General features: G+C 41.7%; 1 protein-coding gene across 5 annotated transcripts in view; it reads left to right on the plus strand.

Moving 5' to 3' along the window:
- The first annotated feature begins 2,296 nt into the window (after nucleotides 1–2,296).
- Nucleotides 2,297–27,182, plus strand: part of LOC118113611 (protein unc-13 homolog C) — a 113,018-nt gene continuing 88,132 nt past the window's right edge. For all 5 annotated transcript variants that reach the window (XM_035163493.2, XM_035163501.2, XM_035163519.2 and 2 more), the window contains exons 1-5: nucleotides 2,297–2,840; nucleotides 10,745–15,092; nucleotides 23,094–23,116; nucleotides 23,744–23,790; nucleotides 24,921–24,999. In XM_035163493.2, the coding sequence (XP_035019384.1) occupies nucleotides 10,940–15,092; nucleotides 23,094–23,116; nucleotides 23,744–23,790; nucleotides 24,921–24,999 (4,302 nt within the window). In that variant the 5' untranslated portion in view covers nucleotides 2,297–2,840; nucleotides 10,745–10,939. The remainder of the gene's footprint in view (nucleotides 2,841–10,744; nucleotides 15,093–23,093; nucleotides 23,117–23,743; nucleotides 23,791–24,920; nucleotides 25,000–27,182) is intronic.

The following is a 27,182-nucleotide window of genomic DNA, read 5'->3' on the forward strand; positions in this document are numbered from 1 at the left end:
TCCATGTTGCACAATTGAAATCCATCTTAATATTGTCCAGACACAATTAATTTGCCCATTTACCCCAGTCTCATATCACATTAGATTTGAACTGCACCATGACAATTGATTAAATAAATTAGCGTTTGCTCTGGTATCTCTGGCTGAACACACGTGTGCTGCCATAATTGGAGGAGATCAATTGGGTCAGATTGGCTCATGAACAGCTGAGATTCCGGGATGCAGCTACTGTTACCACCAGCAGGGGACGAGCAGGAGCCATACACACAGCATCCTCCTTCCTCCTCCTCCAACCCCCACTGCCTCAACACACAACCACACACATGCACACATCTCCCAACATCCTACCACTCTCCCATGTGACAGAGAGAAAAGATAGAGAGAGTGGGGAGGGAAATGTGATTGCGCTAGAAGGCCAGACAATTAGTGGCTGTTGGAGGAACGCATGACACACATCTCAGCTGAGAGAGGAGAGCAAGACTGACAGAGGGAGGGAGGCAGGCTCACGCGCACCAGAGCAGAGAGAGCGATAGAGAGAGAGAGAGAGAGAGAGAGAGAGAGAGAGAGAGAGAGATGGGTTTAATATGTATGCTTAATCACCACGAAAGCAGGAGGAGTGGGTGAAATGATGTGGACGATCATGTGACACTCTACCTGTAATGTTTTCATTTCGCTGTGTCCGTCTTCATTTGTCCCTGTCAACAGGGAATTAAAAAAGGACTCAATTAGCCAAATGTCACACAAGGACAAATTAAAGCAATTGTCTTCAACTGCCTCTCCTCCGTTGCCATTTTGTCATGAGGTTGAGTGCATTCTGTTCTTTTTCTATTTTCCAAATAAGTGTGTGTTTTTTACCACAGCTGTGAATCTGTGCCACGTACATTTCACGACGCCGATGGTGTTTTAATACGCCGGAGTACGTCTATGACCAATCTGCAGTGCAAATGAGCAATCATGTGTGGTGAAATTTCCAGTGAGAGACATAATTAGATGATGTGTGAGTGTGTTGGGAGCTCTGTTGTGTGTGTGTGTGATACAGATGGGAATGGTCTTGTAGAGCCTGGACATTGGCTGGCATAATACAAAGTGTGTGTGTGTGGGTGTGTGTTCGCTTTTATTAACTATTTAGGACCTTTTTCAGCCTCAACACTGACCTTGTCGGGACCAATTGACTTAATGGGAATCAGAGCGTGGTCCTAATGAGGCACATCTTCATATGTTAAGGCTAGTGGTAAGATGTGAACTGTGGTTAGGTTGATGTGGTTACATGGGAAGTGGTCATGATTAATGTTAGGGATAAGGTATTCTACGATGAATGGAAGTCAATGCAAAGTCCTGATAAGGACAGCTGTCCAAACGTGTGTGTGTACTTGTAGAAATATCTTTGTGAGGACATTTTGGTGGACCCCCACTTTCTGACCCACTTTCAATGGACCGTTTGAGGATATAGACTTGCTTTGGTTCATGGTTAGAATTAGCTTAACGCTAGGGTTGGGGTAAGGGTTAGACATTTAGTTGTGATGGCTAAGGTTGGGGTAAGGGGCTAGAGAATGCAATATACCAATGAGTGTCCACAATAAGATAGGAATATATGGTTGTGTGTGTGTCACAGGTTACCTTCATGGGCACATTTAAGACTAAAGACACATAGCTGCATCTAAAATTGTGAATAATCAGATTGGGTGGGTCACCGGTTAAGGTTAGGGTTAGGTTACTTGTGGCAATGGTCAGAGTAGGTCTGCATGAAGTCAATGCAAGTGTTGTTGTTTATGTGTGTGTGTGTTTGTGTGTGTGTGTGTGTGTGTGTGTGTGCTTGGCAGAAAATGATGACAGTGTGCTCCTCGCGCCCCTCAGGCATGCCCATGAGCCCGCGCGCAATACTGGTTGTGGGCGCGCGTGCACGACACTTGCACGCCACCCCCCCCCTTACAAGAAAAAAAATGAAAGCAACAGCCCCGTAGCGTCACACTGTTCCTCAGCGTGTATCTGTGGTTTCCAAGGTTCATTGGCTCATTACATCACTCCGTGTCTATCGCAATGTGCGGGTGTCTCTGCAGATCAAGCGGTTATAGCTCTATAGAATATAGAATATATACACACACTTATTCCGTCAGTTTCTGCCCGTCTCTGCTTACATCCCAGTCAAGGCGTCTTGTGCGGGGTGTGGGGTGGGGGTGCAGAGCTCTCTCATTGAGTAAGGAGAGAGAGAGAGAGAGAGAGAGAGAGAGAGAGAGAGAGAGAGAGAGAGAGAGAGAGTTTTGTACAGGGGAGGGACAGACATTCTCCAGCCGGACAGCACAATCTCAGTCTGGGCAGCCTGGAACAGCCGCATCGCTGTCTGCCTCCCCATCAGCACCACCACCTCCAGTCTGTCTGCATCCCATATTTGGACTACACACCCCGTGCCGTAACACTGTCTCTCCGAGGAGGGTGTGCGCGCGTGTGTGTGCCAATCGTGGAGCAACTCAAAAGGCAGCATCTGTGCCCCCCCACTCCTATAACGCAGACAGGGGAGCGCAGCAGAGGACCGGGTGAGGCGGTGGAGGTACAGACATGGAGGGGAGTTGTGCGTGTTCGCGGAGTCAGGGCTGTGGGATGTGGTGTCTGACGGACGCGGGGAGATGCTCTGAGCTCTGGTATTAGCAGCCAGCTGCGCACCGAGCCGCTCTCCTCTCCTCTCCCCTCCCTCCCTGCCTCTCCTCTCCAGCATCATCGCTGGTCTCCCTCGCGCCGACCATTCGCTGAAACCGCGGGACTCGGCTCCACACGGCTCGCTGTGATCACTCCACCGCTGGCGTCCTGCTGCTGCAGCTGCACGGAGGGGATTTCACACAACCAAGGTATGTGCAGCAGGCAGAGCCTCGTCCGGGCACTGGGTGCGTGTTGTGTGTGCATGCACGGTGTGTGTGGAGGCTGAGTGTTGTACCGACTTCATCCTAAATCTTCTTGTTGCTTCCCTCCCCTCCCTCTGTGGCCCTGTCACCGGATGAATGAAAGGATATTTGAGAATGATGCGGACAGATGGCATCATCTATCTAACGACCTATAGCTGAGGCGAAAAAACACTCAAACATGATTGATGCTATTTAGTCGGTTTGCTTTTTTGCTCCAAAAAACCCAGATTTGACACCAACACTGTCGAGCCTACAAATGTCCCATCGCTCTTATTCTCACCTTTCCCCATGTTGTTATGCAGAACGCACAGCATGCACGCATGTGAGCAATGCTGTTGTTTCACACTAAGCAAAGGCGATGAGACGTGGGTCCTGTCATGCTGGCCAAATGAACGGTGATATTTTGATGTATGAGAGCAGACAATCTGTTGTGAGGTTGGCTGCCTTCCTATACGGCTGCAGGCAGATATTTCACTGCTGGGAAATGCACAGGTTAGGAGAAGGGGAGGCTGAGGATGGGCGTGAGGGCAATATGATCTGAGGATGCACACACCCTCACACGCTCATCCCCCCACTGGTATGATGCCTCGCTTTCCCTCTCAGAGCAGCAAATGCATGCTTTAAAGCACCCATGCAGAGATGGCGCACATGTGTGTGCACGCACGGCTGCACACACACACACACACACACACACACTCCCACATGTACACTAATCCACACTCGGGCCATAATCCACACTAATGTGTTCTGAAGAAATGACGTAACACATGAGCATCTCTCATCTATATGCATCTGTTTCTAAAGGTTTGCACAAAAAGATATTCCCCCCACCCTGTTCGGCTCAGAACGACAAGAAGCTGAAAAAGCCCATGCAGCGTGTAGTATAATTACCTGCAGCATAATAAACTCAAATTGGCGTGCAGGCGCTTTTCATCAGGAAAATAGAGCAGATTGAACAGTTGTGAGAAATAGGTTATTGTGCCTCCTACTGACACTCATTTCCGTTGGAGGAGAGTGGCAGAGATTGTGCAAGTGAGAGGAGCTCAGTGTTTTAGAATGCTCTGCTCATCAGATGCATATAGGTGGGGGGGGGGGAGTGGGCTGGAAATTGGTCCCTGGACATTAATGCAGGGCCTGGGGTAGTAGTGGCTCAGAGCAGAAGGAGTGGGTGTGGCTGAGGTGTTCCCCTTTTCTCTGGAGGTTTCTCTAGTCTGACTCACATGTGGGAGGGACTCTACCTCAGGACCCCAGGAGTTCCCAGATTTTGTTTTGTCATAGTAGCTGGCAACAAATGTCTGGGAGCTCTTTTCTGACCAAGCAGATTGATCATGGAGCGAGTCATTTAAAAAAAGGCTACGCTTGTAGTTGGTGAGTAAGTTGCTATAAGACATCTCAATTGATGTAGTTGGAAGTTCAGTGCGTTGCTCAAAGGTACATAGCCTCAGGATTTTATCAGATAGAACAAGCAGCGTACATGCTTTACGCTATGGAACATACAGTATAATAATTGCTTGAACACATGGACACAAAATGATATTATGTGCCACATCATATGTAGCAGCACAATAACCGCTATCTAAAGTAGGGACTGAGATTACTATTATTTTATGGTGGGTGGAAGGTGTGTTTGTATGAGCGCAAACTTTGATAAATCTTGTCGTTCTATTATTAAAACAATAACTGCTGTCCACTTATCTCTCTTAAAGGTGCCACATAAGGACTTCTATTACAATGAAGCTGCGTTTATTATGCTACAAACATCAGTAAGGGTGAACAATAGCTCAGATGCCGTACACATAGATAACTCAACATGTAATCTCATTCTCACACGTGCTTGTCACGATGGCTCTGAATAAGCGGAACCATTTCATTTGTGGCTCATTTGCCGCCGAGTCTGCATACACCCTCATATCTTAGCAGATTCTGTGCCCAAAACACACGCACAAGTGGGATGAGGTGATCTAGTTATCTGTCATCCTTTTCTCCTAATTCTTGCATCATTACGCTCTAATGGGACGATACAGGCGATACCTCGTGGGCATTATCAAGTCATTTGCGAATCAACTCCAGTTCTAGAAGAGGGTGAATGCTTCATTTGTCAAACCTTAACATGCAGATGTCAGGGTGTTGGCTCTGTAAAGAGAAAGGCAGCTCCCTAATTGGTAATCAGCACTCATTAAACATTAGTACTCTCTTAGTGTGATTTGTCTGGACAGAGGGCAGCCACAGTGCAGCACACTGCTGTAAACAAGTGATGTTCCAGTGTCTGCTACAGTAAACAGTGACATATTCCAGATGCCGAACAGACATGATTGGGGCTGTAACTCAATTCATTTCATGCAGTATGTTGCAAAACAGAATCAAACATCCATTCAAATAATTGGTCCGTTATGGGTGAGCCATTCAACAGGATCCAGATTAAAAAATGTGTTAAAGATACTTTCCAAAATGTGCTTTCATTTTTACTAATTGTATTATGAATGAAGGGGTAGTATGTAAAACGTTATGCATTACTTGTGTCATTAAAGCCATGTATATTTTCACTTATGGTCAGAACCAGGATTAAAAAAGAGCACATGGACCTAATTGAACTAAGAATATGAACTCTACAGAAGTCGAAAAAAAAAAAGAAATAGGAATATAAGAAGTGGGCCATGTACACATTGTGTTTTCAACCCCAAAGAAAAAAAAAGATCTGAACAAAAAATTTAAAAATATTCCTCCTGATCAGATAATATCATTTGAGGGCTGGTCCCACAAAGACCTGCTATCAACCAACCATGCAGAGTATGCCCTATTTTTTAAAAACTTTTTGTCTTTGCAATTAATCTGTCCTTTCCTGTTGCTTTAACCACAACAAAACCATATTCTCAATTTAAAGCTACCATAAAAGGTTAAAGGTGGCACATGTTCTTCCCCAATATCAGGTTAATATCCTTTGCTTTGTTGGATTTTTTAAAATCTTTTCCCAGTCACTTTTGTACCTTGGATTTTAAACTCTTTGCATAGATATTTGAATGTTGATGTTTTGTTAGAGGCCATATCTGGTCAGTCTCCAGCACTGCCTAACGCCGACAAGCACAGAGCAACATAGCTTCAGACTGTGCTATGTTCCAGTAACAACACCCCATGCTATGCATGCATCACATGCACCCCTGCAAGAGTTAGTTTGATCAGATAAAAAGAGAAGGCAAATCTGGTGAAGATTAAGCATTTTCTCAGGCTGAACAATGTAACAATGTCTTGCAGGGGCCAACATCAAGCGTTCAGCTATAACAGTAGAGTTTATTTGCTACAGCTGATCTTAATCAATATTTTGGAATCATCCACAATAGTCTACAAATGTATTTTGTACCCACTGATTCAGTTTCTATAAACTGCTATTGATGTCACCCAGCTCATTTCTATTTTAGTCACATGTTCATTTTAATTTCACTTTCATTCTGCTCACTATATTTTGTATTATTCAAGTGATTCAAGACAAAAACCTCTTTTTACTTATTATCCATTTGTTTTACGTTTTTATTTTGTGAATGGATTTGTATGAGCATATTAATATTCCATTTCAGATATTTTGATTACCTCCTTCTGAAACAATATTTAGTCACATCAACAAACCACTGAGCCTGACAATTTGTTGCACTATAAATCAATCCAGTCATAACCATTACCATGCACATAACAGCATGACTTGTCTTTCTTTAAACAAGGTATTTTTTGTCTTTGCTTTCCTCTCATAGAAAGTATCCACCAGATAATTAAGCCCCAGGACTCCTACCACATCTGATATAACTGCCATCAGTGAAGCTTCATCTTGGTTCTTAAAGTGCCCATATTAGGCTTGTCAGGGTTTTCCCGTTCCTTTAGTGTGTCATATAGCTTTTTGTGCAAATAAAAGATTACAAAGACAGACTGGAAGACTGGGCCAAAAGCTAAAATGGAGCATTTCAGACAGAGGATGTAAGGAGGCGTTGCAGCAAAAATACTTTATGAGGCACATTTTGAACATTACAGCATGTAAATGTGTTCTTGTAGACCCCCAAATTAAAATTACTAACCTGTAAATGACAAAATGTATAGGCATTCTTCAAGACCAAGACAATCATTGTCCGCGCATATACGCCTGATTACACCACTAAACTTCATTCACAGCAGAGCTCCAGGAAAGTTAATTTATCTCTCCTTAAAGCTCCGACTCACAGGAGGCTCGTTCCTTCTCCATTGGCAGAACAGTAGGAGTCGTCCAGGCTGCCCATGTGTAGGCATTTTTTTAATATCTATTCATATGGAAACTTTCTGACCTTGGTTGGCCCATTAGCCCAATCAATAAGAATCAAGGCCCATATTGTAACTGCTCCCTTTAGGGTATCCAACAGTCCTTCTATTCACAGCAGCCGTTCTGACACGCTACAGTAGGTAAACACAAGTATTACTAATCATATAAATTAAGGCTCCACCTAAATATAACAGAACTGTCATTAATATGTTTAATAATACCTGTGTTAACCTATATTTCATGTCAAAATGGCTGCCATCAAAATGATCTATTATTGCTGCAAATCAGAGTAACAGGAGCAGTTCTGTTGTTCATGTTTCCCCAAACAAACTCCTCGCAAACCACAGATCATCAAAATTATATTGTCTCCATCTGGCAGCAAAATGGCAAAAAAGGACCTGAGGTGGAAAAACGTAAATTCAACACAGTGAAATGGAATAAGACTTAGCAAACCAGTGATAACATGGGGCATGTGAGTTTCTATCCTGTGATTTGATAATAATGCAGAAATACAGAAAAACGGCACCAAACATCAAACAAACACCATATTTCCATCCTGCTTTCCACAGGATTTCTGAGGTTTGACTGCCATTCTTCATATTTTACATCTGCCCTTTTTCAGACAGGAGTGGGAACTGTAAGTTCTCCCACCATCATTTGCTACAAAGCTAAAATGAGTTTGAGGGAGGCCTCAGCTTGTAAATGCCAAATGATCTAAGTGATTTGTACATGCTATTTGATCTAATCAGACAACACAACCTAAGTGGGGGGGCTTTATATTTTTTATTTTTGGTCAGTTTATCCAAATGATGGCTGTTAGAAAAATTGCTCTGGCATTTTCAGGGAAGTGAGGACCCACCTGCTGGTTGAAAACAGCAGTTAGCCCCCGAGTTGACCGGTCGGACAATTTGTTCTGCCATCCTGAGAGATCCATCACAGCAAACCCTTTGGCTGTTCAACGCTGGCTTTGTTGTCTGTAGTGTTTTGATAAATGATAAAATAATTTTTAGATGATGAAGTTTGGTCTCAGTTGGACATCTGTCTATGATAAGTACAGACAAACCGCCACATTTCAATATATATTAGATTGGCACTCAAATGCAATCAAGCCGCATCAAATTGTACACAGTCATAGATATAAGTCCCCTTAAAATAACTTTTTTTCAATTTAGGTCCATGGGTTATTCGCGGGGGAAATTGCAGACAAACAAAAAAACAAATATCAATGACAACATAACCTCTTTGGTAAAAAACAAACAAATATAAGCTCAATTGCAAATGTAACAATTCCTCAAGGACGTTTTTGTATCGTGACATCCTACTATATCAATGACAAAACAACATGAAGATTCTCTTATCCTGGTGGAGCGAGTTGATAAAACCTAATTTATCTACCCTTACAACTAAAGGTGCCCTTCATCAAGGCCCTCAGCTGCTAACTGATTAACACAAGTTGACTCTTGTGCTGCGACACCTCTCAGTGTTCACATGCAGACGTAAGTTCAGACGAGAGCTGAAAATGTCGGTGAAAGTAGTAGGGGCAATGTCAGGACATATTTCAAACAATATGTGATGTGATTATTTATGGGGGGACAGTTTCAGGTCTTGACCCATCAGTTGCAAAAGGCTTCTCTTGGCTTCATCCCAGTCTTCAAGAGAGCTGAGTCATGAACCTTCTCATACCATAAAATATACTGTAATCCCTCTTCACCTCAGCCTGTTCTCAATCCATTTCTGTAAAGTAATTTTGATAACGAGATTTGACTTATTTTCAATTGTGACTACACCAGGAGAATTTTGGGACAGATTCTAATGTAATGAGTTTTATAGATTTGAATAACATTTAGGTTAAAGTACAATTAGTAAACTGCAGCTCATTCTTTCCGAATGGTTCAATTGCACAGGAACTTTTAGTATTAAAAATAGTCAAATGTTAATTCTTTGAACAAGCAACCTAGCCTAAGGCCTACCACAAACCTTGTTTCAATAGTCAACCTCCTGGACTCATTCCACCACACAATGCTGGCAACCTGGTCTTAAGCTCTATTTGCTAATGCCTGGTCAGTCTTCAGAGCCCTGCAATAAAAGCTAACTGTGATGCTGTGTATCACAGCTCATTTGAAGCGAGCATGTCTCTGTGGTCATGAGACTGTAGACACATCACACTCTAAACGCCAGAACTAATGTGGAGCAGCTGTCGGATCCTCTGCACAACAAACACCCCTCTTTTGACTCAGTTGGCCACTTCCACTCTATAGAAAACCCACCTCTCAAATAACTCCAAGCTGTTAAACGTCTAATACTAGAGGACTCAAAAGGTTTCTGGCCTGTTTTCCAAAGGACTAGGGTGGCCGATTTGTCCACTTTAGTTAGTTACACATATGGATTATCATACTTGCATGGCTGAACATTGCAATTAATCTAATTCGGACAATACATGTATGAAAACATAGGTCACTGACTGAGTTGACACCCACACCACCTCCAAACACACCAAAAATATCAAAACGCACCTCTTCACTAACTAATTAACCAAGTTTCATGAAATAATGTTTTCAAGTTTTGCTTTGGACACAAAATGACAAATGGATTATATCGTATATCGTTATCACCCTCATCAATATAATCAATATATGGAAAATACAGCCATAACAAGATTTTGTGTTGGCGTTGAATATGATTTTAGATAGTCTGTGTTGTGTGTTCAGTTTCTATGTTGAAAAGAAACAATAGTAATAATAATAGTGATTTAAACAATTACCAAGTATTATGACCAGATATCAGGTCTTTTAACTTCACCATTTTTGTATTAAGCCAAATATTTATTTATGATAAACTCACTGTTGAAGTATGACCATAGGTTTGTGCTTCCTGTTTACTATATACACTGTCTTAAGAGTATTGTGAGGCAATTAGAATAAATGTCTATCTCCTGCTGTAGATGTTGGATATAACAGTGTAGCCAGTGGGTCTATCGACCTTGACTGACACTTTCATACATACATTAATGCATACACAGTCATAAATATATGTGCATGCAAATGGGAAATGATTAATCCACCTCCCAATCCCTGCACTGACACACACACACACACACACACACACACACACACACACACACACACACACACACACACACACACACACACACACACACACACACACACACACACAATTTGATTCTCACTCTATGTCTCTCCCTTCCCCTCTCTCTGTCAGCATGTCTGGCATAGAGTTAAAGTGATGTCTAAGTTGGATGGGTGACTTCAATGCTCTGTGGGGTTTGCTATAAAGCCATGCACGCAGCTAACTGTGTTAATAATACATATCATTAAATAATAAAACAGAAAAAAGCTGTCCTTTGTTTGAATGTTCAAATGAAGAACTGTATTTTCTTCATGTGAACCATCTGTTTCTTTTGCATTAAGTTTGGAGATGACTCAGTGAGAGCAATCATTGAGTGCCTTTTAAGGATTTAACTCAAAGCATATACCAATAAAGTATTTCCTGTTTGCAATTAGTGTGAACTGAGAATCTGTAAAAAATGTAAATTAAATATTCTTTTGTCTTTCAGAGAGATGTTTCGTTTCTGGAGGAAGGCGACTGGATTCAAGACTATTGCTGATTCTCTACGTGGACTGCAGTTTTAGCGATTGTGAGCTACTCACGGAAAATCACAGGTTGATTTTGCTTGGCTCAGTACCACAGTATTCTCAGCCATCTTCTCCTTTCACTAGATGATAAAAAACAGTCCACCGGATAGTCATCCATGGTTTCTGCCCTAATCAAGAACATATCATCCTACATTGAAAAGATTTGCAAAGGAATGTTTACAAAGAAATTGGCAAACCCAATAAAGAAGAAAGAGAGAAGCGAAAATAAAGAGCCTAAATCGGCCGCTGATTTGCAAGCACACAATCTAACTCTTTCTACTACACTGAAGACGACAGTGAAAAAGATTTCCAAATGCTCTTCTGCACGTAACATATCGCTTGAAGACGACGACGGAAAGAACGACTGCTCATCCTTGTCACCCACTTTCAGTTATCGTGTAGCTATAGCAAATGGACTCCCAAAAAGCTCTCCTTTTTTGAATAATAATGAAAGCATCTTTCCTGAGGTTCTCTCGATTGATAGTAGTTACTCTGACTCTTTGAGTGAGACAAAACCTGTCCGGAGACTGGATGAGCATAAATCCCACACAATGCCAGTAAGACGAAACAGGAAGAGCCTCATCAGTTTGGCTCCCTCTGATGGAAGTTCTGAGGGGGAAAGAGTGGAACGCTCCAGTCTACACACACTTAGGCTGGGTGCTCTACGCAAGTTAAGAAAATGGAAAAAGAGTCAGGAATGTGTCTCATCAGACTCCGAGGTGAGCAATTGGAGGAAAACCCTGGGCATCCGGAGCAAGTCTTTGGACCGTGCTGGACGGCAGCAAAAGAGTTCAACCCTGGAGCCTGGCTCCTCCTCCACAGGTTGCATCAGTCAAACCCAGGATGTCATGGAGATGATTTTTAAGGAGCTTCAAGGAATCAGCCAGATAGAGACAGAACTGTCTGAGCTGCGTGTCCATGTCAATTCTCTTAAAAGCTCAATTGATGAGATTTCCAGTAGTGTGGAAGTCGTTCAGAGTGAGATTGAGCAGCTTCGCTCGGGATTTGTCCAGTCTAGAAGAGAGACACGTGATATCCATGACTACATTAAACAAATTAGCCACCAGGCCAATAATTCAACCTTGCGGTTTATCAATGTTCCAGAAGAAAGGCATGAGAAAACAGAGAGTCTGATATATAAATTACTAAAAGACAAAATGGGTTTCATTGATGCCCACAAAACAATAAAAATTGAACTTGCTCATAGGCTAGGACAACAGAGAGAATGTTCAAATGCAAAACCCCGCCCTATTATTGTAATTTTTGCGACAACACAAGATAGGGATATAGTCTTGAAAAAATGCTACAAACTTAAAGGAACAGGCATTACAGTCTCTACTGATAGCTTAACTCATGATGGAAAGGAGAGAAAAGACAAAGCATTGCCCTCCTCACAAACCTACGAGAGCATGGATCTAAAGGTCTCTGGAAAGGATAAAGAGAGTGATGATTGGGACTCAATGGACAGTGATAAAGAATTGGAGGAATTAAGCAGAAATAAATATGCAATGGTGATTTCAAAGCCTGTTCACAAGAGTAAATCAGAGAAGAGGCGATCCCATGACCATAGCAGGTCAGGAGAAGAAGCAGGCTTCTCAGGAGCAGTTAATTATGCTGATGACACTTACTATGACCCAGACAAGCATGCCAAGGCTTATTACTCTGATCTGACCCCTGGCTGGCTTTCTCAGAGTGACTATTCCACCCCTAAACTCAGCCGCTCTGAGTCTGACTGCTCAAAACTTTGCCAGTCTTACTCAGAAGACTTTTCAGAGAGCCAGTACTTTACACGGGCCAATGGCTGCTCCTTGCTGTCCTCCTCAGATCAGGAACTGTGGCAGAGAAAACAAGAAGACATGTCTTCCTCCTGGTATGCTGGCCCTAGTGTCCCACTCAGCCAGGAAAATCCAACCTATGAACACAATGAGGTTGAGACAACTGAAACTATTGACAGTGGGGTGAGCAATGGACTTGTCTGCATGTCTGGGGACAGAAGCCACTATAGTGGCTCCCAGCTTTCTCTGCAAGGTGATCTATCACCGTGGAAAGACTGGCATCATCTGGAACAAGGTGCAGACTCTGGCTTGGAAGCCTCGATAGAGGTCAGTAGTCCCTTTGACCCATCAACCATCCCTGGTTTTCCAGAGAACATCACTAAATGTCAGGAGGTTGATTTGCAATTTGAAGGAGATGAAGAATTCATGATGTTTGACAGAGAACCTTCTCTTCCACCAATAACCACACACATCATTCCTCACATGACAGAGCGGGAGTCTGTCATCAAGACATCTGCTCGCCAGTCTAAAGAAGGATGTAAGGCGATGACAAAAGAAACCACAAAAGTATTATCTAAAGATGCCCCTAAAGCTGCTGCTAAAGTGACACATAAACAAACTAAATTGGCTACTAAAGAAGAAAGCACCAAAATATTGCCAAAGGAGAGTTGTAACAAGGTAACTGCAAAGGCTTTGCCTAAAGTGACCTCTAAAGCAGCACCTAAAGAGTTACCTAAAGAGATTAAGAAATCCTTAGCTAAAGAATCCTCTCAAGCTCCTAAAGAGTTACCTAAAGAGATTCAGAAATCCTTAGCTAAAGAATCCTCTCAAGCTCCCCCTAAAGACAGTTCTAAACAGACACCTAAAGATGCCATAAAGCCCACTGTTAAAGAATTATCTAAAGTGACATCTAAGGTAGCTTCTGGTGAGGTTGCAAAAGTAGCTCCAAAGGTGGCCCCAAAAGATAGCCCCATAATGACTCCTAAAGCAAGTCCTAAAGAGTCCCCCAAAGAGAGCCCTAAAATAACCCCAATTGAGAGTCCTATTTCAACCCCTAAAGAATCCCCTAAAGATTCCCCTAAAGATTCCCCAAAAGATTCCCCAAAAGATTCCCCTAAAGTCATTGCTAAAGAGTTCCCACAAGTTGCATCTAAAGAAGGTCTGACAGCTGCTGCTAAAGAGGTTACCAAAGAAGCTGCAAAACTACCCACAAAAGAGGCACCAAAAGAGATGCCAAAAGTCGCATCTAAGGAGAATGGTAAAGTACCCACAAAAGAGGTTTCTAAAATTCCATCTAAAGAAGCCCCTAAAGTAGCCCCGAAAGAGAGTTATAATGTTCCCCCAAAAGACACCCCTAAAGCAGCCCCAACAGAAGCCCCTAAAGTGACATCCAACATAGCCTCTAAAGATGCCCCCAGGGTAAATTCCCAAACACTTCCTAGAGAAAAATTCCCTGAATTGGATGTAAATCATAGCTTTCACCAGACCCAGAATAAGACTTCAAGTATGTACCGCAGCCAGAGTGAGATTAGAACTGAGAAGGTTGAGGAGGTTCCAAAGTCTTGGAGCAGTAGGCTCAGCATAGATCTTAGTGAGAAATCCTTTGGTTTTGGCTTTGGCTCTACACTGCAGAGGGCCAAGTCAGCTCTGGAAGTTGTTTGGAAGTCAGGTGCTCAGACTACCCCTCCTCCTCCAGAGGAGCCCACCAACCCCTCTTCATCATTTATGGGACGTTTCCGCACCCTGTCCACCTCCAATGCAAACAGCTCCACAGTAGACTCAGATGCCTGCACTGAGCCTGTTTTATGCAAACAGGCAGAGGATGAGAAAAAAGGTGAAGAACCTAAAGCTGGTGAACAACCAGTAGACAATGAGACTCACTATGTTGAGGTGATGGAGCAGGTACTAGCAAACTTGGAGAACAGAAATAATGCAAATGAGACAGATGAGACAGAAGAACCAACAGAGGAGTATGAGACCTCTCAGGACAATGATGTGTTTGAAGACATTGAGGAATCTCAAGACAATGCCTGTCAGGATTTTGAGGCATCACAAGATTTTGAAGCTACAGAGGACTTTGAGGAAGGTAAAGAGGCATGTGTTCTGGACTATGATTGCAATTTGGACGAGCAGTATAATGAAGAGTACAGTGAGGATTATGAAACACCATTCACTGAGGACACTGCTGAATATGACGCAATGGTGGAGTATGTTGATGTAGAAGAACCGGATGAGACTGAGGACAATGATGTGACAGAGGAGATGGATGAGGGTGATGAAGCAGAGTTAGCGGAGGTAGATGAAATAATTGAGGAGGCCACTGAGGTGTCTGAAAAAGTGGAGCAACAAAGGGAGGATGAAAACAAAAATGTTGCCGACGAGAAGCCTGCAGAGGCCCCACCCAAGAAGCGTCTTCGACCCACATTCAAGGAAGCAGCACTCAGGGCCTACAGAAAGCAGATGGCTGAACTGGAGCAGCAGATCCTGGCAGGGGGTATGACTCTTTACTCCTTTTTATTTGTCATGGTGTCACTTTGATATCTCTCTGAAATATTAAGCTTTACATTGTTACTTACATGACAGATCATATCTGTGTTTTTCTGTGGCATACATACAATATTAACTGCTCATCAAGGCAAAGACAAATATATCTTTGGTTGTGAATACTTAACATTACTTTACAAAATTATTTGGAACTAGAACATTATCAGCCAGGTACTTCACTTGACCCTTCAACATACAAGGGATATTAACCTACTGAAAACCACACATAAATACACAATAGGTATGGTCTGTTCTTTTTTATTCATCCAACAGAAGCCTTGTTTTGTTGGTGGAAGTCTCAATGAGAGTATATACTCACACTTTGATTCACTTTGAGACTCTTTGAATTGAAAACTGAAGATGGGACTTTCTCCGAGTGTGGATAGCAGTGTGGTATTGACATTGTTTTTTTATTGCCATGGTACAGCATTAGATTTTCTGTAGTAGACTGGCTCAAAGGATAAGACCATCAAAAACGTTTTCTGGCATTGTTTGAAAATTGAACACACCTTAAAACAATGGGACTGTACTCCAAAAGTATCATCAGTTTTTTGCAATGAATAAAAACATGATTATTGTCTAATCTTGGGTATCATTGTGGTGTCCGACAGCATATTGACAACTACCCAGAATGTTCTAGACATTTGAAATAATTTTTCTCTAAATATAGCAGCATATTTGGCCAGTACTCTCACTTAAATTTTTGAATCATAATTGTATTTTATACTGTATAATTGATGGGAGAAGTCTTACTTACATGGATGTGATTAAAAAATCAGCATGGCTGTTCAAATTGTTGAATTGATTCATTGAGGGGGAAGTAGTCTTTCAACTGGAATGAAAAAAAGAGACTAGGGAATTTCCACTCTTACTTAAAATGAAAAAGCTCTTGACCTACATACGTAGCTACGACTGCGATACTCATGGTGAAGTAGGCCCTGCAGTTCAGGGAATACAGGCTACACCTGAATATTGTAAGGCAGTGTGACAGATGTGTGCACAAACTTTTTCAGTGGCCACAAGCACAAACATCCTGCAGAGAATAAACTCAGGACTGTTATTAAATTAAACTCTTAAATTATGGGAGCTTTATCCAGACAAACGGTTGTAACTGACCAGGCTTACTAGCCTGAAAGAGACCAACAATATAATGGTAATATGAGATGCTAGTAGCCAAGATATAAACTACTATAAAGTACACATTGCTCTCTAATTATTAGCATAGCCCCACACATACAATACAACATAATTGAAATATTTTCATTTGTCTAAATACATGAGAAGAAAAGCAGAGGGGAAACATCAGTTATTCTTGTTGAAAGGGGCAAGGGGAAGAAATGTGAGGTCGGAGTAACAGCTAATGTGTGTTTAAAACGTCTGTCAAGAACTCTGAATTTTGTGACCACAATCAACTACATAGCTTTGTGTCTTTGTAGCTGATGTGTGCTACCCCTTCTCGTGCTCTTGAGCATGCTGGCTGGTCTTGGTGGTAGCTGTGAAGGGAGTCTCAGCAGTGCTGCCACTTTTGCCAGGCCTTTCTTCAACTGGCTACAGCAGCGTCTGTATTCAGATGCTAATTCACACTCCCAAGGGCATTCTGTAACCAGGTCAGCCTTGCTTGGAATATTTATAGAGGTCTGCTGCTAGTGAAGTTTGCTGTTTTCTCCTGGGGAGGCAAAGGAGGTAGATCCTCTTTATGCCTAGTGCAACATTTCCAGAGAAAGTGTGGATATGGAAATGCAAATGCAGGGAATGAAAGATCTTTATTGTTTCAAGTGAAATTATCCAATTCAAAGCACTGACTGATTCAATACAGTTGTTTTCATCTGATTGTTGTAAACAGGGAAATCCTTTTCTCCACAGTTTATGCTCACAACCCAGAGGAGCTATGGTATAGTTAACTGTAGCACCAGGTTTCAGATTGAACACATAAAAACTGCACTCCTACTTTGGCCCTGTTCAGACATAGCATTGACATCAATCTCAGGTGATCCAATCACAAGTGGTCAGCTCTAAGTACGCAAATTAATCATGGCCCACATTGAAGGACAAAGTATTTTTACACTTGGTGTTTCCCTGAGTATTTAATTGTGGCTAACTCCAGAAACTTTGACTTCCACATATTGTTTATTTTATTTCATTTTAAAGTAAATGTTTTGCACAGCTGCTTGCGCCGCATTGTTCAGGTCAGCCACTCTTTAAACACACACACACACACACACACACACACACACACACACACACACACACACACACACACACACACACACACACACACACACACACACACACACACATACACACACACATACACACATATATATATATACTTACATTAGCCCCTTTTGGAATAGCTAAAAACAACATAATTTGGTCTTTAAAAACAGAAATCATGTCCTTGTTTATTTACATATAGAGCAGGGAAGTGAGATCCAATCACATTGGGTCACAAGGGGTCACAGGAGTCAAGTGTGGAGATGAATTCTAATGGCAGGTGTGAACTGAGGTACTTAGAGCTGTGGTCAGATCACATGAGACTGATGTTGACACAAGGCCTGAAGAGGGCCCCTTGATTAAAGTGTTGCTAAATCGTTCTATCTTAAACTTGTAATTTCTCCCTAAACTTGCACTAGGACACATTCTTAATAATTCAGATCAAAGCCACAGTTTTGACTTTATCTGTACAATTCATATCTCATCTGAATGACAATAGAAGTGAGTTTCTTTAACCATTTTAACCCAATGCAGTTTCATGCCTACGGGGCAAGCCTGCAGGTTTCATGCCTGCAGGGCATAAAACAGAAATAGAATTGAATAGAACAGAATTGAACAAAATAAACCTGCCTGCCAAATGACAAAATTTGTCATTGTCGAATAAAATAGGACTGAAGGAGAACAGTGAGTTCTAACATTACTACTGTAGTTGATGCATTTCTATAGAAGGAAATGGCCTGATCCTTTGGTATAATCATTCATCTGTTCATCAGTGAACAGACTGGTAGGCACAGGCATTTGGGACATTCATATCTCATTCTGAGCTACCACATTTCATTAAGTCCAAGCCTGGTGGGCTTCAACCTCTCACTACAGACTTATTCTGTCATGATTTGTTTTGTCCCAGTGAGAGTATTAAAGATGCAAGTTGTAATTGGCTAATATATCCATCCATCCATTATCTATGCCAGTGTTCTTTGAGGGTCATAGGGGGAGCTGGAGCCAGTCCCAGCTGACTTGGGCAAGAGGCGGTGTACACACTGGACAGATTGCCAGCATCGCAGGGCCAACAAACAGTGACAAGCAACAATTCCCACTCATATTCACACATATGGTCTATCTGATTAACCTAACCCCAATCTGTATGTCTTTGGACTGGGGGAGGAAGCCAGAGTACCTGGACAAAACCCACACGGACACATAGAAGAACATGCAACCTCCACACAGAAAGATCCCAGGCTGAACAGGGATTTGAACCAGGAAGCTTCTTGCTGTGAGCGACTAAACATCACACCAATAACAAAGTATCCAGTAGTTCTAGAAAATGTTTTCAATATCTGTAAAATAGGTGCAAGCACTGATTACCTCCTGGAATTATGAATAAATAACAACTATAAATGGGTTAGATATGAAAATCCAGCAGATCAAATAAACAAATAAATAGACAAATAAGTACGTGGACACATTATAGACAATAATGTCCAGTTGTTCATAAGACTTGTCAAACAGCACATTAGTTATTTATCAGTCTCAAATGATGCTGAATTACACCACTGAAAACTACAAATAAAGGCAGAGCTAGTTAGTGTGATAACCAGTATCAGTAATGAATAGGTGACCGATAACATTTAAAGAAATACCATACGGCTACGATACAGACTTTATCAAAGGTTTTAGATGTGCTTGTTGTTGTCTGGACTTACTCAAAGTAAGGTGGGGGGTCCAGTGGTGTTGCTAGGCCGAGGCATGCTAGTTTGCTGCAGCCAGTGATTAGCCTCTGCCAAAGAGGGGGCGCACCCAGTCCTATAACACAAAGGTTGTATTTGTAGTGTGTTCATAGCAGCCTCCATAAGTCATCTTGGCATTCCTTCGCTCATAGTGTGTGACTGAGGAGGGGACTCACCTGTACTTTGCTAGGCTAGCTGTTGCGTTGATGTCAGTGCAGAGCTGAGCTTTACTGCAGGAGTGGGAGCCTTATGGTTGATAATCATGAATACAAAAAGCCAAACAGAAATTCGATTCCATGACAAGCAATTCGTTGTTACTTTGGTAGAAGAATACAACACAATAGACCAACGTGTTCCTCAGGGTGGTCCCCTCCTCCGGGTGTTTGCCTGTCAGGTAACCCACGCAGATGTTTGTGTTATCACTGACGAGCATCATGGCGGCTGTCAGGAGAAACATGTCAGTTTAAAGTTTTTGTCAAACAGGCAGCTTTCCTTCGACGGCTTTCTGACAGAGACAACATCCTGCAGGCAGGTTTTGTGGTGAGTGAGCTAGGAGCTAATTGCTAGGAGGCTGAAACTGTTAGTTTTAGAGTTACCTGACAAAGTAAAATTGTTCTTACGTGTCAGTTTGAATTGAAGAACAGTTGCAGAGTTTGATACAAGGTGAGGGTTCCTCCTCCGTGCTCTTTACACTCTCTGCAACTTTAATCACTCTCGTTTTATAAAATTGACTTTACACTAAAGACTGTAACTGAGGATATGGGGGGTTAGGGTTAGGGCTGATGAATAGAGATGATTCATGGTAGACATTTTAATCACATCAGTGATGACCCTGTCCTATCCGTGTGAATCAGGAAACCATCACAATGAGCCACTGTGAACAATACCATGTGTCTTAGTTGTGAAGTTATCTCTATTTTTCAACCATAGAATGTAAAAAATATCATGGATAAGTAAATGATTACAGAGTAATTAGTTACACAGTCAACTAATAGATTGCATTGTTAATTAATCTAGATCTGCGATTAAGAAACACCAGCCAAGACTATGAATAGTTATTAATAATATTAATATTAATATTAATATATAAGTAGTATTTTTGTCACGTTTAGTCAAATACAAATATGTGACTTGTTTGAGGCCAGGAGTTAAATCTATGTTTTTTGTTGTTCAGTCTGTAGAATAAATCTTTGAATCGCAGTTTTATAGCAACCATAAACTCAAATTCCAGTCGTGACACTAAATGGAAATATGGGCTTTTTTAAACAGTAAAACCACATTAACCCGAAACCAGGTTCATCTGGTGAGGTCAGTCTTCCATACCACCCACACGAGACATTTTTTCATCCGTGTTTATTCACCTCACCTAAGGCAAACTTTGATAAATATATTACATGTCATGAATATTGAGCTAAAGTGCTGTTTGTCAGTCGGCAGGGATAGAAACTGGCCTCCAGACTTTTTACCACCACACCGGAACATTCCAACAAATAATTTTTAACTGACCTTAGGTAAATATAAACTCTCTCAAAATCTAAATCTATATATATTTTAGAAAGGAATAGATGTTGAACAGAAAAGTTATCTGTGAATATTGGAGAGGCTGTTTACAGAATTTGTAAACATTTCTATTGCAAACTGCGTCTTTGCTAAATGATGAATAAACTAATGATTATACATATAAAATCTCTTTAGTTGATGATGCTTACCAGAGCAGATGCAGTCTATCTCGATCCCTGGACAGAAATAAAATACTGTATGTCCTTAAAAAGGTTTGCATATTACATTCACATTTGTGGTGGCCAGAAGTTTGTGATCTGTCACACTGTGGACTAGTGTGACAGATCACATCTCACCTCTGCACAAACTGCTGGTCATTTTGACCTAGTCTATTTCACCGTTACTGCTCAGTTGTCGTCTGGTGCTCTCTGCCGTGTACTCTTTGAGTAGGTCGGGCCAAATGTCTGCAGTAAAAACATAATAGATATTAGGGGGAAATATTTTCTAATTTTGATCGATAATTTATATTCAAACCCCGGTCTGCACCTCAGTGCACTGCGAATGTGAATGTGTTAAAATATGGCTGTGTGTGTCGGAGGAGGGGTCAGTCGTGGTTGTACTATCAGCCACGTGCAGGCTTTTCTGCTTCAGTGAGCTCTGATCTATGCACAGTGTGACCATGTGTGTCGACACAGAAGTTCAGGATTTACTGCTGCTGTTGCTACCTTGATACTTTTGCCTGCACGCACTCGCAGAGGTTTTCTACCTATCGATTATATTTTTGTGCTACACGTATAAGGCAGGTGTGGAATGAGGTTTATATCCGTACCCTGTAGTCTATCTGTGTGGGCTTGCTAGTGGAGGAGATGGCTCTATCTGTAAAGCCGTGCTGAAAGTAGCTTAGCTGATCGCTGTCCATGGTACCCACTCTGAGCTCAGCTCCTCGCTGAGTGCTGTGTCTCAGTGTGTGTGTGTGGAGCTTTTGGTGCCCCCTCACACACTTTAATATATTTTCACAGATATACACATGTAGTGTCTTTACATAAATCAAAAAATTTTAAAGAATTTATACAACCTAATTGTCTCTGGAGTTTCACAGTGATATGTGTGGTTGATGTGGTTTATGGTAAAGTGGTTTATAAAGGCGGCGACAGGACCTGCTCGAGATTTTTGAAGATAGTGGCTTGGCAATAAAACAATATCAATAAATATTGCAAACCAAAATTTTGTCGATAGCAATATAACAAATTAAATTTGTATCGGTACATTGGTCGTATTATGAAAGCACCGTGAGGAAGTATGACACATTGATCTAGCTCAGATTTGTAAAATATTTTGCCTATATATTAAGTGTTTATCATTCTCTGCTCATAAAGAAGCCTTCACTCAGGAGCAAAGATCAGCCCTTCAATTTAGAAATAATCATTTATTGTGGTAATTATCAGTATTGACTGAAATATATATTTTAATAGAATTTTTTGCCATATCGTCCAGCCCTACTTGATGACATTTCAACTCTCATTCAAACGGCCTCTTCATTGACTGGTGGAGTCAGAGGCAATAAGAACTGAAGAGGCCTTTAACATGAGAGGCGAAACATATTGAAGAATCCAGTTGGCTTCGAATAGCACTTACAAAGATATACAATCAAATTGTTTTTATGTTGACTAGAATGCATTTTTAATGTTTTTAAAATATCAGTGCCTCCACAAGGACCACTCATCATGAAAAGATGTGTGCTTGTGGTGAGCACTAATGGCTGTATAAAGCACTCTGGGTAATAGCATCCACCAAATACTCTGGGCTTCGTTCTCAATACATGTGCAGCACCAGAGTTATTGCTATTTAATGATTATCAATTCATTTTTATGTGATTTTTTTTGGTCAACTTTCAGGTAAACTGAGAACAAAATGAAGATGATAATTCACATTGTTGGTGTTATAACAACTGCATGTTAACAGTGTTTCAATGTCAGTTTAATCAGATGAGCAATTTGATCTTTTTCTTGTGAACAGCTGTTTTCTGTTTGCAGCACATTAGATCATGGTTATGTCGTCATTTATCACCCATGGGTCAATAGCACAGTAATTGCACCTCTGCAGTCTTGCTTATGCAGAGGGTTGGCCATTTCGCAGTTCATCTCCAAAATGGCAAAATGATTCTAAGCGCTTACACTTACCTAATGTCCCGTGTCTCCATAGCTAACATAGGTAATGTTATCTATCAGAGGCATTTTTTTTAAAATTTGTGCTGCACTGGTTTAAGGAAGGATCTTCATATTTCATCCTTTGTTGTATAACAGAGTTTACTGGTTCTACTGTGTGTACTGTGTCCCTGTGTTTATAGCCTTCCTCCCTGAGGCACATGTTGACTCTGTCTCCATTTCTGCATAATTTGTTGTCAAAAGGCAGTAATAGTAGATTAGTGTCCAGAGAGCCCATAATGTCTTTGTCTTTTGGTGAGCTGCTCTTTTCTAACTCTGCACCCTCCTGTCATTTTCTCCTTCCAGACGCCAGTGCTTTGGATTCTCAGGTTTTAAGTCATTGTTTATCAGATATCATCTACAGTACAACCACCCAGTCACTTTTGATTTCATTGCATGTGCATTTGTATTTTTTCTTTTTTTGTGTTGTGTGATTGTGTGCGTTCTTGTCGTACCCACCTGTACTGTGAGAGTGTGTGTCTTTCTCTGTAGATAAATAGATGTAAGTTATAAAAGAGAATGTAGCATGGGTTCTTTGAGTCGTGTTGCTGTCACTCTGTGCTGGTTGTCCTTTTATCAGTCTCTTTTCAGAAAATGATTTGTGTTTCAAAGTGGACATTTTGGCCAGTGAGGAGGGAGCATTACACAATAGGCAAATCTGGCCTGAAGCACCAAGAGCGGCACAACTCTCAGTCTTGAGCCCACAAATTACATTGATGTGGAATAATTTGGTCTTTTGCCTGTGGTGCTTCCCTCCCTTCTCCCTGTGCTGCAATTCTTCCCGCCTATCATTTATCTTATCCTGAGTTGACCTCCAAATGTACTGTATTTTCCCTAAGTACATTTTGTTGCACTGTATTTTTGTTGTTTAAAAGTCCTTCTGAGTGCTTTGTGTTTAGTTGTGTGCACTCACATCGTATTCCTTGTCTTACATTAAGTGATCTTTCTCTCCACAGCCTCGCAGTCTTTTGGATCCCAAAGTGCTCGGCTTGCAGACTGGAGGGTGAGTGGTGGCTCACACACTGATCTGATCAGTTTGCAATTACACAAATCTGAGCGGCTGTTGTGTGCCCCCATGCTGCGGCACATGGAGCAGAGAAGTTGCAAACACACTGATTGTCTGACGTGCAGCCGCAATGAGGGATATGATGCTCCCTAGTTTTTGTGTCCTACCACAGAGAGAAGGCTGATATACACGATGCCTGATGCCTCCATGACATCTGTAAAGGAACTTATCCCCTTGGCTGCACATATGCGATTGTTTACGAATGGTTAATTATGAAAGTGATTGGGGATTTGGGATCAGTGATGAAGCCCAGCTGATGTCATAGGTCACGAGAGTTAAGAATGGCTAATACATATATTTACCCAGGCTCATGACAAGACTATGCAGCCACCTGCAGCGTGTACTGTGCATAAATGCAGCGAGAGCAGGGGGCCTGTGCAGCTCGTCATGTTGTGTATCTTTAGGGTCATACCACTGATGTCACTGAGAGGGCTGACAGGAGAGCTTGAGCAGCTTTATCTGTGCGGAGGCATTGGGGCTTGGATGTCATGTTGAGGTCATTAGGGAGGCGTTGATTGACAGTTTAGGTGATGCCATCAAGAGCTTCACAAGAAAGGAGAAGGACTGGTGGGAAGGCACTGAGGGATTGTGCACATGGCAGTGGGAAGACGGAGAGCGCAAGAGAACCAAAAGTGTTGCGAAGACTGAGAGAATCATCTTAAAATAACTTTTTCCGATGCATGGATTTGCATAGATTTAGCCGCTGTTTAGCCTTGACTAACGTGCAGATTACTATCTTCTGCATTCATAGTGTGTACTATAAATCCAATAGGTATGTATCTGTAAAAGCATGTCTGCAGCAATACCCGTGCAAATTGAGATAACACGGATGACGGGGGAGCCTGTGGGAACGACAGAGGTTGAGAGGGAGTACGAGGAGCTCCAGTGTAGATGGTCAACAGCATGTGAAGTCAAGAGGAAGGGGTGGGACAGGTCAGGTAGGAGCCATGATCCATTGTGTTTACCAGCTGTGTAAATCAAGACCCCACTCTTTCACCGTAGTAATGCCTCCCCCAGTGTGGCATTATTATGTTATTAATACACCTTAAATCTGTCTGCTTCTCCAGGGCTGGCAGTATTCTTTATGGTATTGACAGCATGCCTGATTTACGCCGCAAGAGGATAGTGCCGCTTGTCCGAGACCTGGTGAGTCATCTGCCCCAACAAGGTTATGTGTGATTTATGTCAACTCTATCTCAGTGACCCCAAATTAAACCACACAGAGTGAGTATGAACCTCTGCTGCAGACAATTGTTTTAATTGGCAACCTGCTATAATGTGATGAAGAGTGACAGTGTTTGTTTCTTATCTTAATTTCCTCAGGACCCTAATATTCTTTGGGCTTTGTTATGCTTTGTCTGAGTTTGGCATTTTGAATTATGACATGTTTGGTTCACTGCACATGATAGAGATGATTTCAGATACTTACCTCATATATGTAGACCTGATATGCAAATGAGATAGAATTAAAAAAAGTTGAATTGTGATCAAATCAAGCCAATAAGAAGTTTATATGGTGATAAAAGCAACCACTTAAGTCCCTTGTTATGTAGTGTAGAGCACTGCCTAGTGGGAATGTTAAATATAACCTAAGCAATAACGCTATGGCTTGATTAATTACCCTAGAGAGTGTTTAAGGCATTGCATCACAGTGATGCTTCTCCATTTGTTTTTACTGTGACATAATGTGTTGTAACATATCCCACAGAGAGGCCTGTTACAGTGCAGCCCACTTGAGCACTGTACAACGCGTTTAGTCTTTCTGATAGAAAGCAGGCTGTTGTGAGACCAGTTAGTATTTCTGTCTGTATATAACTGTTTGTCTATTATGTTCTGCATAGAGTCCGTCTGTCTTGTGTTTGTTTGTTTCTCATCTTTATGTGTTTCAGCCAAAACAACGGAAATATAATCCCACTCGCTAATTCAAGTCTCTTTAAAAACAAACCTCTACCTGTTGATTCAGAGTTTACTGTGAAATAATGCAAATAGCCGTTTATGCAAATTTACAATGCAGCTTGATGTCATACACATAGATGCTGATGAATGTTTATACCACAGTGAACAACATGAGTTGATGCTGTATTTGTCCATATCTCTCATGAAATTAATAACCAACAATGTCTTGGTAAGTATGGGATGTCGTTTTTAATTTTCAATTTATTTGGATTTTGCGTGTATATTTACCATCCCTACATAGACCCATAACAGCTATGGGTGATATTTTTCAGTGAGTTGTCAGATTTCACCCTCGCCGATGCTTGGCCATTTTTCTCCCTTTTTTTCTCGTTGCTCGGCAGGTGTCGAAAAAATTCGCAACTTGAAATGTTGACAACTCAACCCAAAAATATATCCGAGAGACTTCATTGACTTCTGATTTAACTGTGTGAGGCTTTTAAATCATGTAAAAGTGATACTGAGCAAGCCTTTTACACTTGGGATGAAGTCACTAGTCAGCAAACAAATTGGTCCCCTTTCATGCCTCTCCTTTGTCAATGTCCCACATTTGCTGTGCGATTGCTTCAGGGCAGCAACAGCGTTTGATTGGAACGGACAGTAGGGTTCCCCCATATAATGGTGGGATGCGAAAAACAAAGAAAAAAAACCCAATAAAAAAAAAGGATGTCGAAAATTAATTCCCAAGGCACTGACCGCTATATTGTAGCTGAATAGATCATATCTGGACAGAGGGTCATATTGTATTGCCCGCAGCAACCTCAGCAGTGCTGGTGCATGTTGATAAACTTACATCAACACCCACAGTTCATGTAGAGGTCACGTTTCCTCCTACATTCTCCATGGCTTCCATGGATCTTTACCATAGCTGGGCTGTACGGACAAGAGGGTCGTGGTAAAGACTGATCCAATATTGTCAGCTGTCCATGTCTGCATTCCTCTGTCACGTAACTTCCTCCAGTATGGGATACATGTTGATCAATTTCTGGTCACCCAGACTCAATGGGTTTTTATATAATGGCTAATTTACTTTTGTGTATCTGTGCGTCTGTACTTGTGCGTTACCTGTTTGTGTTTGTGTGGGTGTGTACTACACATGTTTGAGTAAGTTATTGGATGTGTGGGCAGATGTGTGTGTGTGTGTGTGTTTTTTTTTCTTTCTTCAAAGTGGGTGAGTGTGAGTCTGTGTTGTGCAGTACAGCTGGCTTCACCCATACATGAGTGTGTCTGTGTGTGTGTGTGTGTGTGTGTGTGTGTGTGTGTGTGTGTCTTGTATTTATGTTTGTGTCAAACTACTGTGCAGAGCAGACAGCAGAAAATATGGTCAAAGCTTCATCCAATAGAGAAGTGAATATAAATGCCAAGCATGACTGCAG

This window comes from Hippoglossus stenolepis, chromosome 1 (genome assembly GCF_022539355.2).
Source record: "Hippoglossus stenolepis isolate QCI-W04-F060 chromosome 1, HSTE1.2, whole genome shotgun sequence".
Taxonomy (NCBI): domain Eukaryota; kingdom Metazoa; phylum Chordata; class Actinopteri; order Pleuronectiformes; family Pleuronectidae; genus Hippoglossus; species Hippoglossus stenolepis.